General features: G+C 37.6%; 1 protein-coding gene across 11 annotated transcripts in view; it reads right to left on the reverse strand.

The window, feature by feature from the left end:
• Positions 1-1,835: 1,835 nt before the first annotated feature.
• bicd1 (BICD cargo adaptor 1) overlaps positions 1,836-16,180 on the reverse strand; it is a 134,383-nt gene continuing 120,038 nt past the window's right edge. For 6 of the 11 annotated variants that reach the window (XM_008110392.2, XM_062981095.1, XM_003220819.3 and 3 more), the window contains 2 exons: positions 13,827-13,902; positions 1,836-7,547 (listed from right to left, as the gene is read on the reverse strand). In XM_008110392.2, coding sequence (XP_008108599.2) covers positions 7,463-7,547; positions 13,827-13,902 — 161 coding nt within the window. In that variant the 3' untranslated portion in view covers positions 1,836-7,462. Of the gene's footprint in view, positions 7,548-13,826; positions 13,913-16,180 lie in introns of all 11 variants that reach the window. The other 5 variants (XM_008110393.2, XM_008110394.2, XM_008110400.3 and 2 more) reach the window with 2 other exon arrangements.

Here is a 16,180-nt window from a genome sequence, read left to right on the forward strand (position 1 = left end):
ACACCTTTCTGTTTTATGGCAACTCTATTTATAGTTTAATTCCACATTAACACCATGTTCCTGTTTGTATGCATTTTAATCTCCATCTCTTATACTTATTTAATGTTGCCTTGAACCGAGGAAGGATCTAAACGTATTAATACTACAACCCTGCATAGCTTAGTGTACAATAGTAGTGCCAAGGATAGACTCATGCTGAGCAATTTATCATTGCCAGATCTACCAGAGAGATGCTGAATCCCTCCTCAAAGTCATTACTTGGTGGAAAGTTGGAGAGAAGAATTGCAGAGGCTTCCAGGTATGCTGTCATAGGCAGATGTGAAATTATTCCTTTAGTCACTGCAGTGTGCTGGAGATTTAATCAGATGTTTCCCCCTCAATTATCCTTGCTTTCCACCAGGTACAGCTGGGGCTGGGGGCTTCACAGGTGTAAAATAAGCATGTGTATTTGGCTGTTGTGGTGGGAGGAAAGAAATAACAACCTCCATAGGGACCAAAAACAGACATCCACAGGTGTAAGGATCATTTATATATGCATCTGCCATTGACAGGAAGCCAGCAAATTTTTTCAACAAGCCACAACCTCCTCCACTATGGCTCAATCTTAGGCCCCTTCCACACAGCAGAATACAATCCCTCATTATCTGCTTTGAACTTGAATATATGTCAGTGTGGACTCAGACAACCCAGTTCAAAGCAGATATTGTGGGAAATTTCTGCCTTGATATCCTGGGTTATATAGTTGTGTGGAAGGGCTCTTGGTTGTACTTTGTTTTGTTGCTGATTTGATGGCAATCAGCAACAAAACAAAGTTCAACTAAGGACCTGACATCTCCCCTGTGAACAAGAGAACTCCAAGGCAAGCTGTTATTAATAGTTCTGCTCAGGTCTTGCAAACTCCTTGCTACAGCTTCCTGGGTCACCCTGGGCAGGGTGGCAAGAGCAGGAAAAAAGGCAAGAGCACCAATCTGAACAAATTCTGCCAAGAATATCCCTCAAGGTCTCCATAACTCGGAAATTACTTGAGGGAACATACAGATGAATAACTTATTTTGTTAAATTGATGGTCTTTAAGGTGCCACACGACAGCGAGGATACACATTTCATATTAATGTTCTGTATGTGCCTTCCCTCCATGTGTGCTTTATCTCTCATACACATACATATGCACACACTACTATATACATGTACATCAACTCAGGTTTTCTGTGAATGAAGACCACGGACCACTAGTTAGGAACCATCATTTCTATTTATGAGCTTAAAAATCAGATAACTTTCTGATGGGGCTGCGGTGGCGCAGTGGGTTAAACTGCTAGGCTGAAGAACTGCTAACCGGAAGGTTGGCAGTTCAAATCCGCAGGGCAGGGTGAGCTCCCATTGTTAGCCCCAGCTTCTACCAACCTAGCAGTTCTAAAACATGCAAATGTGAGTAGATCAATAGGTACCGCTTTGGTGAGAAGGTAATGGCACTCCATGTAGTATTGCTGGCTACATGACCTAGGAGGCGTCTATGGACAATGCTGGCTCTTCGGCTTAGAAATGGAGATGACCCCCCCCCTCCCCCAGAGTCAGACTCGACTAGACTTAATTTCAAGGAGAAACCTTTACCTTTTAACTTTCTTTCTGGTAGGGACTTTAGCAGCTCTAGGAGAAAGAAAGAACTACAAAGGTTCGCTGTCATCTAATCAGGGACAATGTATTTCTAAGAGAATATAAAAATATAAATACCCATTGATTTCTCTTCCCATTACTTTTTTCAACGAAAGATTGAGGGACCATGTAGCACTTTCAATACACAACACCACAGTAAAGCATACACAGACAGCCCAGAGTTCAATGAACAAAAGATGACCAGTTTATTTACTGGGATAGTTATGCATTACACCATAATTTTAGTTGAAACATAATGATGTAAGAACCAGTTTATTAGTTTCTAATGACATTGTTTTCCATTCTGGACTGTTTTCGTTTCTCAACCATTCAAACTGCATGATCGTCCATGTAACAATACATGATTCCCTCACAAGGAAATTCGCCTAAGATTGTCCACATGTATAAAGACCAGGATGGGAGAGGGCTTGACATGGCAATTTTTCAGAGCGTTCAGATCAAATGGTTTTGGAATCCAAAATTAGTAAACATTCTTGCCTTAAAATTAGAGTTGCAACACAATAAAAGTTTCTATCATTCAATCTTTTAAGTCAATGAGCACATCTATTTGTATTCTCCACCATCTAGAAATACTCCATCCAACCTCAAAAAGGCATTACAACAGAACTTCAATTCAGTTTAGGAATAGCCAACCTTAACAGCAGGCAAATGTATAGTATACAAATTGTGTTTTAACGCAAACTGCACCAGTATTTAAAACCATTTGGATATAACACAATACGTCCTTTCGTGTGGTCGATTAGATAAAGATATTCATGCAAAGGGGAACATTCATAGATTACAAAATTCACAAAACATGAGGATTTTAATTTTTTTTTTTTTACAAAGGATCAATTTAGTCAACCTTTTAACAGTCAAACCACATGGTTTGAAGCACTAGATCTATAACTAGTGAGGTGTTGTTTTGTTTATTCAAAGATATGGTGCACAAAGCCATACCCATGAATAAATATTTTGTTAAAAGCTAGATTATTCTTATTTTTTCCTCTTCCTCTCCTCCCGCACCATTGTTGGCAAGACTGATTCCCAAACATTTTTGGCAAATCTTCAAAACAGAATTAATAAGGTTTCAACAAAACCAAATCTTTGTGTTGCAAAATATCAAAGTAATCAGTGCAATTTTTATTAGTGCATAAAAATGAACGGCGTATGTACCTTCCTGTCAACACACAAATTGAAACACAAGGCTCTAATTTCTATAGGGTTGGACAGAAAATAAACTCCAATTACCAAATGTACCATTTTTCCTTTGTATCTTGTCAATTTATCACATTGTCGCCTTCGGATTTAATAGCGAGAATTTTGAAGAACTCTGGAGGAGAGAGATTAAAATGCAATTAAGCCGTGCATCTCTTAATAGACGTTGTATCAGGCATGCATTTCCAATATTTAGGGAGGGGAAAAGAATAATCTCATAAAATAAGAATTCTCTAGCTTCATCGTTGTAGTTATGGGAAAGGGTACATGAAATTATATCATGCAAGCTTTTTTATATTGCATATTTAGATGCATTCTGCCTTGAGGCTCAATGCAATTCATTGCTTTTCTTTTTTATACATATCACACAGAATATTTAACCCAAACAATTTAATAATGGAGGGAAAATTCTGAAAGCTATATGCTCCTTTCAGATAAAGAAGATGTACAATTGTGGGGAAGGGGAAGTGCTATTTTAAAAATAAACATAACAGAATGGCTGTGCTTCTAATGCAGGTCTGCAGTGCTTGGAATTCCAAAATAACTTAACACTTTTATAACCAAAGGAAACAAAATAATTTAAAATAAAACAATTGTACAGCAGTCACCAGTATCAACCAATAACACTTGTAGAATTAGATTAACAGCTAGGCAGAAATCTTATAGGCTTCAATAGTACGGTATTGCCTAGTATTTCGTAAAACATTGGCCTGTTCTGTTGCTAGATAGATATACATCCCATGTTATGAACACTTGTAAAGTCCAGTTAAGCTAACTTTGTGGACAAAGTGTAATTTTGTTCAAAAAAAAATCTTATGAAAAACATTTGCCGTTTCCAATGGCTAAAAGAAGGTGTCTTCCCGATTATAAATAGCCAAGAGACTGCATTAGAGGCTTTTTGGATGTCACTGCCACCTTTGTAACTTTCAGTCATTCTTATCACTTCGGGATTCCTCCTGATCTTGAGTTTATAGCCATTCATCTTTCAGTATATGGATAACCCAGCTTTTGCTTTAAGCACAGAGTAGGAGCTTTCCACATCTAGAAGTATCTATTTTGTTCATAGAGATCTGAATGGATCCCACGGCTGCACAAGACAAATATACAGCGATCCACATCCCAGGCATGAAAACTGGCACTGGGGATGTTGAGGCCCCGCAAAGCCAATTGGCATGGGTTCTTCACCCTCACCTCTTTGCCCTTGTACATTGCGGGTGGACATACACATGCCTATAGTAATCTTTGAATTGGGGGTATATTGCTGTAGATATTCAAATGTCATTTACAGTTCTTCTTTTTAGTTTAACCTAATATAACCTAATTATACTTTCCAATATGTTTAATCACCATTTCAAAATAATGATCCCTCCTCATCCATTACTTCAAATTACAATCTATGTTATAAAAAAAACTGATGTGAACTTAAGAGTTGAGCCCTCTGACTTTCAGGTTTAAAACAAGTGTGCTTAGGAGTGAAGTTTCAGGATACAGTCCTATCCGTGGGAACAAAGCCCCACTGCACTTAATGGAGTTTATTTCCTATAATATTGTTTTTTATAATTCCTAATTATGCTTCATAATAGGCCAATTAATACAAGAGTGACAATATTTTTCATATCTGAAATACACAAACACTTTACTCTAACCCGTCCAAACATTCTGAGTTGTACTTTGGCCCAATTGAAATAACTTTTTGATAGTGTCATAGTAAATAAAATAAGGAACATGATTAATTTGGAGCAAAGTATTTTAAAAACCTGTTGTTCTCCATGAGTAAGAACCAAGTGGTCTCTCTGGATCCGTAGGTTTCAAATTTGTGAATTCAACGGACTTCAGATCGTCATGCCCCATATTATTAAATGGTGCTAACATAAACAGAAAAAACGCTGGTGTGTGCACATTCATGTCAATACTATTTAATACTATGAGACATGATTGTGCATGCTTTATATATATATATGTGTGTGTGTGTGTAGGGTCTTAGATACCGCATAATGTAGGATAGATCATTGACCATTCAAATCAAACCAAACCTCCATGGGGCACATTTGAGTGTTTACCAACATTGATTTGACATCTCTGCTCCTGGATGGGATTCCAGATCCTTTTTACGTCAATGTTATCAGGAGTTCATTGGGATGGATGAAATATGTTCATAGCTGAAGTACCCAGCAGACAAGCAGACATTGTCAGTTCATCTGCACAGTAACTAATTTGTAAACACAAAAGCCCAATTTAAAGCTGTAATTGGCAGACCCAGATGTTCTTAAAATATAAGACTTTGTAGATACTCCTTCTTCCATTACAAAAGAATATGGACAGAAGATATAGCATTAAAATTGGAATTGGATCACAAGATAATCAACATGGAAACACATGAATACGTGCAAATGGCTGTTACTTTTTTAACAGAAGATCTGTACCAGACACACACCATTTAAAGTCAGTATATTTCCATTTCATTAAGCCTCTACGATATTTATCCTTGAGAAGCAAAGAGGATGCTTTCGAATGGATTGTGGACTCCATTGCAGAATTACTTTTCACCTCTGTCTCTTGGAAAAGCTCAACTGCTCTGATGGAATTATAATACATGAATTGCTGATTAGGATTATCCTGTGTTTAGCACCTTGGTTTTTCATGATAATGATTGTTAGGCACAAAGATTAGCCAACTAGACTTTCTGATTTCTAGGCTAACATTCCCTCTCTATTTGCCTTTGGGTTATAAAAAAAATCTTCCTCAGATTCAAATGGTTCAGACCAAACTCTCCCAGCTTCTTTTGATTTCTTTCAAAATGGATGCATAGCTCAAGGTATTTTGCCATTTCTCTCCTTTGGACCTGTGCAGCAGATAAGGAAACTTAAATGTGTCCAGGCCTTTCGTATTTAAAATGTATTAAGGCTACCTGATGGGGAGCTAAGAATCCTGGGTAGCATTATATCTGGGGAACCCAGCAAAAGGCTCAAAGTGATAACTCAAAGCTTAGCCAGCAATGCGATTGCTTCTGAGTATTGTGCAAAATAAATTTATCATCCTTTGTGTTCTTTATATCCACCAAACATTTTTTTAAAAAGCTGTTAAAGGAGGGAATCTTAGAGCAGGAGTACTATGTAGCATGGGGACAGAAACCGTGTATTGTGTTTCACCTGAGTATTTGTCATTGAACTGACAATGAGCTAGATCTCTATAGCTGTTGGGAATTTTGGCAAGGAAAAAATGCACTACAGCAAGAACCTTCCATCCCAGATATCAGTCTTTTTAAACTTAATTACCTTCACTTCTATATGCATCTGGATATTAAAAATTTTGTCACACTTGGTTAACTCTCTTTTCTTACCTCTTTTGCCAGAATAAGGCCTTTAACCTAGTAACACTGAATTTGGGAGCAGCAAGTGAAAAATACCCTAAACATTTCAGTAAAAAATAAACCACAGCATATTTCAAGTTCATTTGCATTTTTTCCAAATACCAAACAGAAAAAAAGAACAGCACCAAGTCATCAGCTCATCTGAGACATACACACACATACAAATAAAAAAGGGAAGGAAAAAAGGAGGGAATCTCTAAAAAAAATCCCACTTAAAACTGAAAGTTAATCACAAATAATCCATCATTAATGCATTGTTCAGGAAAACCCATTTTAGGCTTAATTAGATTCCAATGAACTAGCAAAACAATTAGCAGCTAACTTCAGATTAGTTATAAAACAAGTGCGTAAACAATACCAGTGCAGCAGAAAAGTACAAGTCAGTGGACACAATACAGAGAAAGTTAGGCACACCAGAATTCTATTGAAATCAATGGAATTAAATAAAATGTTCTACTCTGTGCCTATTTTATTTCAATGGGATTTAGGCACATCCAACTTTCTCTGGAATGCCCCCAAAGTTCACATTCCAATTCAACTCAGTTTCAACGTTTTTGTGCAATTAAGAAAACAATAACAATACCAGGCCACACTCTTTGACCAAGTGAACAATCTTCGATTGCAAAATAAAAACCCTAACTGGCAGGGGGGGAAATCATATCATTTCTAATGTAAAATATTTCTGCACCATTAAAACATTAATAGAATAAAAACCCATACCAAGGACAGTTTTAAATAAAATGTAAACTCATGGTGCAAATGTAGTTAAAGCAACAACAAAAAAAGACGGATGTAACACCCCTTAAATCATAGAACGGAAAACACAAGTTGGTGCTTGAAAATGGACTGTCAAAATAAGGTTTTGTATCGTACTTTCTTTGTTCTGCTTGTTAGTAGTTTAGGTTCTCAACTCACTAGCAGCACAAGCTGAACAGCTGGGAGGAACAGATTTTAACGTCCAAACTGCAGACATGTTTATCTGGATGTAACCAGAGGAACCTTGAAGATCTTCTCAACAGTTTGGGCACTGTGCTTTATGTTCTTCCACACATCCTCAGTTGTGAGACTGCAGATATGTGTCCGGACTCATCGATACAGCAACAAGGCAGTCATGCCTGCTGGTTCCTTCAGCGCAAACTGTACCTTTGCTGTGAGATCTTCGACTCAGTCTGTATTGTGGGGGGTGGCCCCCAACTCTTAGGTTGCATATGAAGACTAGGGTTAAGGAGGCGGTTTAGGTAGACAACTGAGGGGGGTACACTGAGAGCTGGAATGTGGCTGTTCTTCTGGAAAAGCTACATCAGGACTGAAAATTAAAAGAAGGGGAGAAATGTTTAAAATACATGCCCAAGTTGGCAGACAAACACATATGCACACTGAAGGAGTCCTTTCTTCTGAAGAGACATAGGATTGTCTTTGAACACTCTCACAATGTGTCATCATTTTTATGTGGAGCGTGTGTTAGTTCAACACAGACAATTATCTATTGGTTTACAAGACACAAAAGAATCAATAGTATAGTAGAGTCTCACTCATCCAACATAAACGGGCTGGCAGAACGTTGGATAAGCGAATATGTTGGATAATAAGGAGAGATTAAGGAGAAGCCTATTAAACATCAAATTAGGTTATGATTTTACAAATTACGCACCAAAACATCATGTTATACAACAAATTTGGCAGAGAAAGTAGTTCAATATGCAGTAATACTATGTAGTAATTCTGTATTTATGAATTTAGCACCAAAATATCACGACGTATTGAAAACATTGACTACAAAAATGCGTTGGATAATCCAGAACATTAGAATGTTGGATAAGTGAGACTCTACTGTACAATCAAACAATCCCTGAAACCACAGTCCTGTAAAAGATGACTAGGCTAATCCAGCCCCTGTGTTCAAAGCTACACGTTTGAAAACCAAGTAAAGATTTTATTTCATTTTAAAATTCCATTGGATTATCAAATAAATATGATAAGTATAGTTATCATTTTATTGTACCAAATTAAATACTGTTAAGTCAAGGCTTAGAATGTTTAGGGAGTTGACATTGTTTCTTCTTTAAGCTATTAAAACTCTACTAACAGGATGAATAGCACTATTATTAGAAAACATCCTATATTCCAAATGTTGGAAAAAAGATAAATATATTTTACATAATGTGATTATCTTTCTGTCTTTTTCCAAATTATCCAACTTTAAAGCCAAAATGTTTAAATAAAATTGGGACAAATACAGGGGCTATTAAACACATAATCCAAATATTGAGCCTATTTAAATGAACACAGTGATACTTTCAATTCTGGACAATGCATTCATAGTTGTAATTATGTTTTGTTTTTATTTTCCTTGGCAAAACATTTGTGTTCTTTAACAGCCACATAACAAGTACCAACGTGTAGCTTTTCTGACATAGGCACAAAGCCCATGGCTAGAGATAATGCAGCTGTTAAATTTCTATCCTGGTTGAATATGTTGAAAACCACAACACAGCTCAACTTTACTTAGCTACAGAATGTTTTCCAGAGGAATTCACTGAATCTTATTCAGAAAGTCTGAATGCTGTAATGTTTTGAGGTTGAATTACAACCCTGGAGACCAGGATTTGACCCGCTTCAGCCATGGAAACCCACAGGGTGACTGCAGGCATGTCACACACTCTCCGTCTCAGAGGCAGACAAAGACCTGTGGACAAATTTTGCCAAGAAAACCTGTGGAGGGGTTGTCTTTCGGCTCACCAAACAGGCCCATATCCCGGGACCTATTTTGGTTTTTACCAGAGGAGTCCAAACAATGCCTCTGGTAGAAACTAATTAATTTGGAATAAACCAAGAATAAACCTGAAAGGACCGGGTCTAATGAGGTTTTGGGCCTGTGGGGTAGTCTTGGGACTTTAAAATTTTATTTTATTTTTTATCATGTCAGAAGTGAACAAAGGGTGCAGTTGTAATATATTTAAAAACACAAACAAAGTTAAAAAAAACTTGGCATTATACTGAATGTCATTTGACCAGTAGTTGCCTACTTGGGACTACCTGGGGATGAGTCCCCATTGTCATCCCGAACATTTTGGGCTCCTGGCCCCATTTACCCCTAAAAGTAAAGTAAAAGGGACCTGGTCACTGTAAGTTGCCTCCTTGTGCCCTCCTGGCATGCGGAAATTACATGCCAGAAGATGGGGGGGGGAGAGAGAGATTTTCCTCCTCTGCCCCTCCCCTCTTGGCATATCACTTCCTCACACCAGTAGGGCATGAGGAGGCAACTTATGGGGATGGAAATTTGTGCCAAAGCGGGTTACTTAAACCCACTTTGGAGCAGATTTTGGACCTGTATGGAAGTGCCTTTTGTGGTTGCTGTGATTTCAAGTCATTTCCAGTTTATGAGGAAGGTAAGGCTTAGAGCTTAGAAATGACACGAAAGCACACAACGACAACAACCTGGTTAACAAAGTAGTTGTGTTCCTGGGCAATTACCTCTTTAACAGAAAAATTGGTACCAGTAATATTATTGAATGAATAAAGTAATTATCCTCCACCACGCAAAAGACCAGTGCTTCAACATGTTTCAGCTAATGTTTTAGCCAAAATAAACAATATGCGCATGTGAAATAAAAGAACTAGATTAAGTAAATCTTGCATACAGAATCAAAAACACGGCATACTGCCTAGAAATCAATTTAAAGCTTCTTTCAAAATGCGTCCAGGGATTATTTGTACCTCTTTCACCACTACTTTTCTCATTACAGTGTTTTCATTTTGTTGGCCAAATTTCTGGATCTATCCTTTTATAACAAGCTGGGAATAGATGGTGAAGCTGTCTCAATTTGCTTTGCCTTTTCTGTTTTGTTGTTCATGCATCCATACTAAAGGATTAGAAAGTCAGCTGCTGTTTACCTTGCCTGTTGCCAGGAGGCACATACAGCCCCAGAAGCATTGGCTAGAGTACAATCCTATTCTTTCCCAGCTTCAGCTTTATTGCATTGTTTACTTTAGATACACAGCTGCACCATTATACCAAAAGTCTGTGTTTTTTCCACCAGCCTTCTTCTCCCAATGCCAATGCTGTTGTTTGCTTGTGTTTTGTTTTTAAAAAACTTCCATCCAGAAAAGATGGCAAAATGGATAGGCAAAAAAATATCAAAAACACGCCCTTTTAAATAAAAATCTTTCTTAACTGAGATATGCCTGTACAGTATTGCAGTCTAAATATCCACTGTGCTGAGGTTCTCACATGCTATAGGTGAAAAAATATTTTTTTCAATGCTTGCCATTTTAAAACTGGGTTACATAATCATTCACAAAACAGGAGGTTGCAGACTCATATGGGAATGTAGTATTTAAAAGCAAAACAATTCTTTTAAAAAGGTTGACAGACCTCATACATCTCCCAAAATTTTCAGGGAGGATTTCAGCCCATAATGGCCTTAAAGTTTAAACTAGTCCCCTCAGGTGAGAAAGGCAGGGTAGAAATGTTGTAAATAAATAAATAAACTAGTCTAAAAATTGCACATGCCCAGAAGGGAAACAAGAAATTTCTTTAAGTGCCTATCCAAGGGATGTTTATTACTGTTATACAAGAAGATACGAGCAGAGTTGCAGAAGACCACTAAACACAACGATTTCTGTAACTACAAATTTGTTAGCTAGAGAGATGGTAATGTTTCATCATTCAATTGTAATTTGAATATTGAAGCTATACAAGACATGTTGCAAACTAGTGGCAAGCAATCTGTATTTATTTTCATTAACGAAAGCATCATGATGGAAGCAATCTATTTCAGAGAACGTTCAATCACATAACCTTTTTCTCTCCAAGCAGTTTTTAATCTCATTCAGCAGAGGCAACATGCACATATTTCTTAATGTTTCTGTACAATACTAAACCATAAAATGTTCTTCTGTTTCACCTGTCTATTTTTACATACATTAATAATTTGTGGGACACTAATAGGAAGCCTCCCCCAAGGACTATTCCTACCCATTCATAAAAAAATCTGCAAGAAATAAAGAAAAAGCGAAAATGGTGTGTGTGTGTGTGTGTGTGTGTGTGTGTGTGTGTGTGTGTGTACGGGGGGGTGCGAAACACCCTTTCCCCTCTCTCTCTTTGGAGTACCTACATACTGTTACGAGTAAACTCCCACAAGTAGGAATTATGAGCCGCTATCACCCTTTGGAAAAATGTAGCTTTCTTTCCAAACTGGATTTAGATGGATTAAGTATTTAGTATAGTTTGCTATGGCTGCTTTCTGTTCTGCTATGGATTTTTCAAAAGTTGTCCAACAAGATATGAATAACTGAACCACACCCTGTCAGATCTTTGGTAAACATTGTTCTCTTGGAAATGAAGTCTGTTCTTAAACAAATATTGCAAGCTGTTTCTGTGACAGTGAATATATCCTACGGCATCTGCTTAAAAGACTTAGGCTGGGTTCAGGTCTGGATGGGATACCACATCTAGATGCTGACTGCTTTGAATTACTTAAAATCCTAATATTTCATTGGAATGAAGGAAGCCTTTTCAATCTAACATTAATGTGATTTTCTTGTGCAAGTTACACAGAACCAAACGGCGTCTTTTAGGGTATTTTAGTTGATTAATTAGTTTCAGTGATTCTCAATCTGTGGGTCCCCAGGTATTTCGGCCTACAACTCCCAGAAATCCCAGGCAGTCTACCAGCTGTTAGGATTTCTGGGAGTTGAAGGCCAAAACATCTGGGAATCCACAGGTTGAGAACCACTGAGTTAGATGAATAAATCACAATTTCTTATTTAGCACAAAATGGACTACTGATTTAATTCTCAATTTTTTAAAAAAGAATATTCATTATTTTGAGTATCCGAGAGTTGCAGGAAACCAGTGTATATGGGAGGGTTTTTACATTCCTCTGCACACTATAGTTCAGATATTTCCAAAGCTGCTGTTTGTTAAGGAAAAGAGGAAGCTGCCCCTCCACTCATCTGGTCCATTTATAGCTAAATATGATCTACACCAGGGATGAGGACAATGTGGACATCCAGATGTTGCTGGGCCATACCACCGAGCACCCTTGGACAGGATAGGTAATGGTGAGGAGTGCTGAGAACTGCAGCCTAACAACATTGGAGGGCTACAAGAGTTCTACTCCTGATCTACACTGATTAGTATTTATCCATGATTATAGACAGAGGTCTTGGAGACGCCAGGAATTACTCCAAGCCAGAACTGTTCCTTTTTGGAAGAAGAAAATAAGCACAGAAGTACTCTGGTGAGCATAGCAGTATGCTATTTAAATATGCTACAAGCATAACAGAAACCTGATTGGGGTTGTTGTATGTTTTCCAGGCTATATGGCCATGTTCCAGAAGTATTCTCTCCTGACCTTTCGCCCACATCTATGGCAGGCATCCTCACAACCTCTGAGGATGCCTGCCATAGATGTGGGCGAAACATCAGGAGAGAATAATTCTGGAACATGGCCATACAGCCCGGAAAACATACAACAACCCTGTGATCCCAGCCATGAAAGCCTTAGAGAAACCTGATTCTTAAACCTTGTCTTCTCCAGTTACCTACCAGATGATATCTGCCTGTTAGTAATCTCTTTCAGATGTTCCTGCATGCCTTAACTACGGTAATCTGCAAACCACGAGGCTGCCTCTGTTTTGACTTGCCATGCACAATACTGTTGTCTTTCATGTACCTGGAACTTTGATAATGTAAAGCATAACCTATTGCAAGGGGCTGCACACCCTCTACATACAAAGTGGGAGGGGTTTTCCCCATGTACTGTCTCCTTTGTGTGCAGCATGTACAAGAATAATGTAGCTGTGTGGTCAGGATCCATTGTATCGGTATCAGGTGGTTGTATACAGGTTGTATCTCAGTTTTCTGGAAATCCAAAATCGGAAAGATTCCAAAAACCAACTTTTTGCTGGTGCTATCACTTCTGCCTTTAAGGGAGTGGAACTAGTCACACACACAAGGCTCAGTTAGCTTTTCTCAAGAAACCCTTGCTCCAACATTTTGAGCCATTCTATGCTGCACTCATCCTATAATCCGTTTCCAGAGCTCCCACCTTGCTGTGTGCCATCACTGGCTGTGCAGAAGGAGAATGTGGCATAGATTGGCTGAACAGTTGAGCTTTCCAACATTCCTATCAACACCCAGGGACATTAGACTTTCTCCTTCCCTGAAACCTGCTTTTTACAGGGGCTTTCTGAAACAACCTACAGGACCTACAGTCCTATCGACATTCCTCTTTCCCTATCAAATTTCTGACAGCTCCTTGAGTCAAACTCAGCCATTGCTAGATGTGTGGCTAGCCCTCTTTCCCACCTGAATTAAAAAAAAACTTCTAGTCTCAAGTATTTCAGATAACGGAGACAACCTGCATTATGAATATACATATATTTATTATTGTTATATTTGTTTTTCTGTAAATGCAAAAAATACAAAAAATGGGGAGTAGGAAGACAGAGTTTAGATAGGATTGGGAGTGATAAGTGCATAGGAAAGGAAGGGGGAAATGTAGTTATTGCCTGTGACAGACTAGTAACAGCATGCAGTGAGGTCTGACAGGAAGAGACGGAAGAGTTAGTACATTACCTGACAGTCGGACAGTCTTGCCTCCTGGCTAGTTGTGAGCCGAGTGGCGGTATGGAGGCAGCAGGCTGCTGACAATCTACAAGAAACTGATAAATTAGACATATATACAAAGAGACGACACAAGGGGTTAGTAAATAATAAACAGACAAGGCAAGTAATGGAAGAGATTTAGTGAGGAATACACAGTCTGATTACACTATGTAACAAAATTTGAAAAAAAATTGTTCCTAGTTTGAAAGTGTTATTTAATGAAAGTGTTTAATTGTGCAGTACTTACTTTGAAAGTAGTTGTTATACTCCAGAAACTTTGTTTTTGTGGCTGAGGGTAATACTATTATTTCCTTCAGTCTCGGCACATCATTGGTAATTTTCCTTAATGAAAATATGCCATTTTTAACTTTTATGCAGACCACAAAAACAAAATTTTTGCAGTTTAATAAATCTTTCCCATGTTTTTATGATAGAACCATTTAGGAAATGACATTTATAAACCAGGAACAAAATTTGTGTTACATAGAGTTACATGCTGACTGGACTTTAAAAGTTTTACTGATTTTTTTATGAACCTTTACTAAAAAAATTTCAAGGTGCAAAGTATCTACAGTATATATGGAGTCTGATCTAAGTGTGGTGTAGGTAAAAGTTCAAATTCCATCATGTTGACATTACAAATCAATATCCTTTAGCCTCGGTTTCTCATCTCTAAAACTGGAATCACAGCCATTTACTTTATGTTTTTTAGGAGGGAAAGTGAGAAAATGAGCTTTTCTAATTTACAATAATTACATTAAAAAGTGGATCTCATGCATACATATATATATGTACTGAATACAACTATCCTCTCCAGAACTTAAGTATGCTGACTTTTTTTCTGCGTTGAACTCATAAAGCACTTGGAATATTCTAATTATATTCTAGAAGAACGCTTAGGAAACTACTCAGATATGTTATCTTTGTGCCAATTTTCAGGGCCTGGAAATGTTATTTTTTGGGGGGGACAACTCTGAGAATCCCTTGCCAGCAGTGGCAGTAGGGATTCTGGGAGACATAGTCCAGACAAATAATTATTTTTCTAATGTCATGCTACATTTCTGTTTCCCCATACTTCTGATAAGGCACAAAGAGAAATCATAATTTCATCATCTGGCAGAAAATATTCAGTGATTATTTTCATTTTGTGCTAAGTTAGTACTTGGGTGACTGGTCTCTATACCCCTACAAAGCAGAGATATTGCAGTCTGTCTGCAGAGTGGGCTTTAGCATAAATATTATTGTAAATATACATCTTCATACTGAGGAGAGAAAGGATTAATTATATTAAACTGTTCTGCACGAAGATTAATATAGAAATGCAAATATATGCCTGATGTGAGAATTAATATTGCTACTGTGTTTCAGCTGTTGTCCCAGCAATTTTAGTATGCTTTTGTTTGTTTTCCATGTTAATTCAGAGCCTCTCCAGACAAGAAAAAAGTATCTGAAAGTCCCAGGTTTTGCTCCTGTGCAAAACAATATTATTTTGTAGATGTGCAGGATATTTTCCGGATCCCAAATTATTTCTTGGGGAACATCTAGCATTACCAAGGATTCTTAATTCTCACTCCCCAGATCAGTTTAAATTAACCCAGTGTGTTCTGAAATGAAATGTACCTCTCTATAGCTGTATATTTGTGTTATCTTGAAATTAACTAAATTGCTCACTATCAAGAAACAGTGTTTTCCTCAGGATCCAGAACAACAGAAATCCGGGGGGGGGGGGGGGGGAGAGAAATGCTAGCAATAAAAGAAAATGATCCTAATGCTTGGCAGATAATATTACAAATATTAGCAAATAATATTACAAAGGGTACAATGGAAATTGGTGGAAGTCGGTTGCCTAAGTCCAGTTGGAGAGGAGGAGGAAGAACAGAGGGAAATCTGGTATATTTTAAGAAAATGTCTGGTTGCAAAACCAGGAACATGCAGATAAAACCAAAACAAAAAGAAACTGGAAAGCCTCAATATTTTCAGGAACTTTTTCCTCTGGAGGGACTTTTTAGATAAGCCTTCATATCCCTTTTTAATGGCATCCCTTTTCCTTCTGTGGAAAGCTACACTGCCCTCCTGTGGGGCATATTATGTATGTTCAAGTAAATTACTGTACATATTTTGGCAAGGTAAAGACAGTATGTTTATTACTTTGAGAAGGTCTTTTGGAAGGGAAAAATATTACACTTCAATTATTTATATAGTTATGTTACTAATATTTAATGGTGGACCTATTCCTTTTGTAGAGTAATATAAATAGGAAGCTGTATAACCACATTCAGTTCAGTGCTGAAAGGCTGGAAAGTTTTTTTAAAGGCAAATAAATA

Source organism: Anolis carolinensis, chromosome 5 (assembly GCF_035594765.1).
Source record: "Anolis carolinensis isolate JA03-04 chromosome 5, rAnoCar3.1.pri, whole genome shotgun sequence".
Taxonomy (NCBI): Eukaryota; Metazoa; Chordata; class Lepidosauria; order Squamata; family Dactyloidae; genus Anolis; species Anolis carolinensis.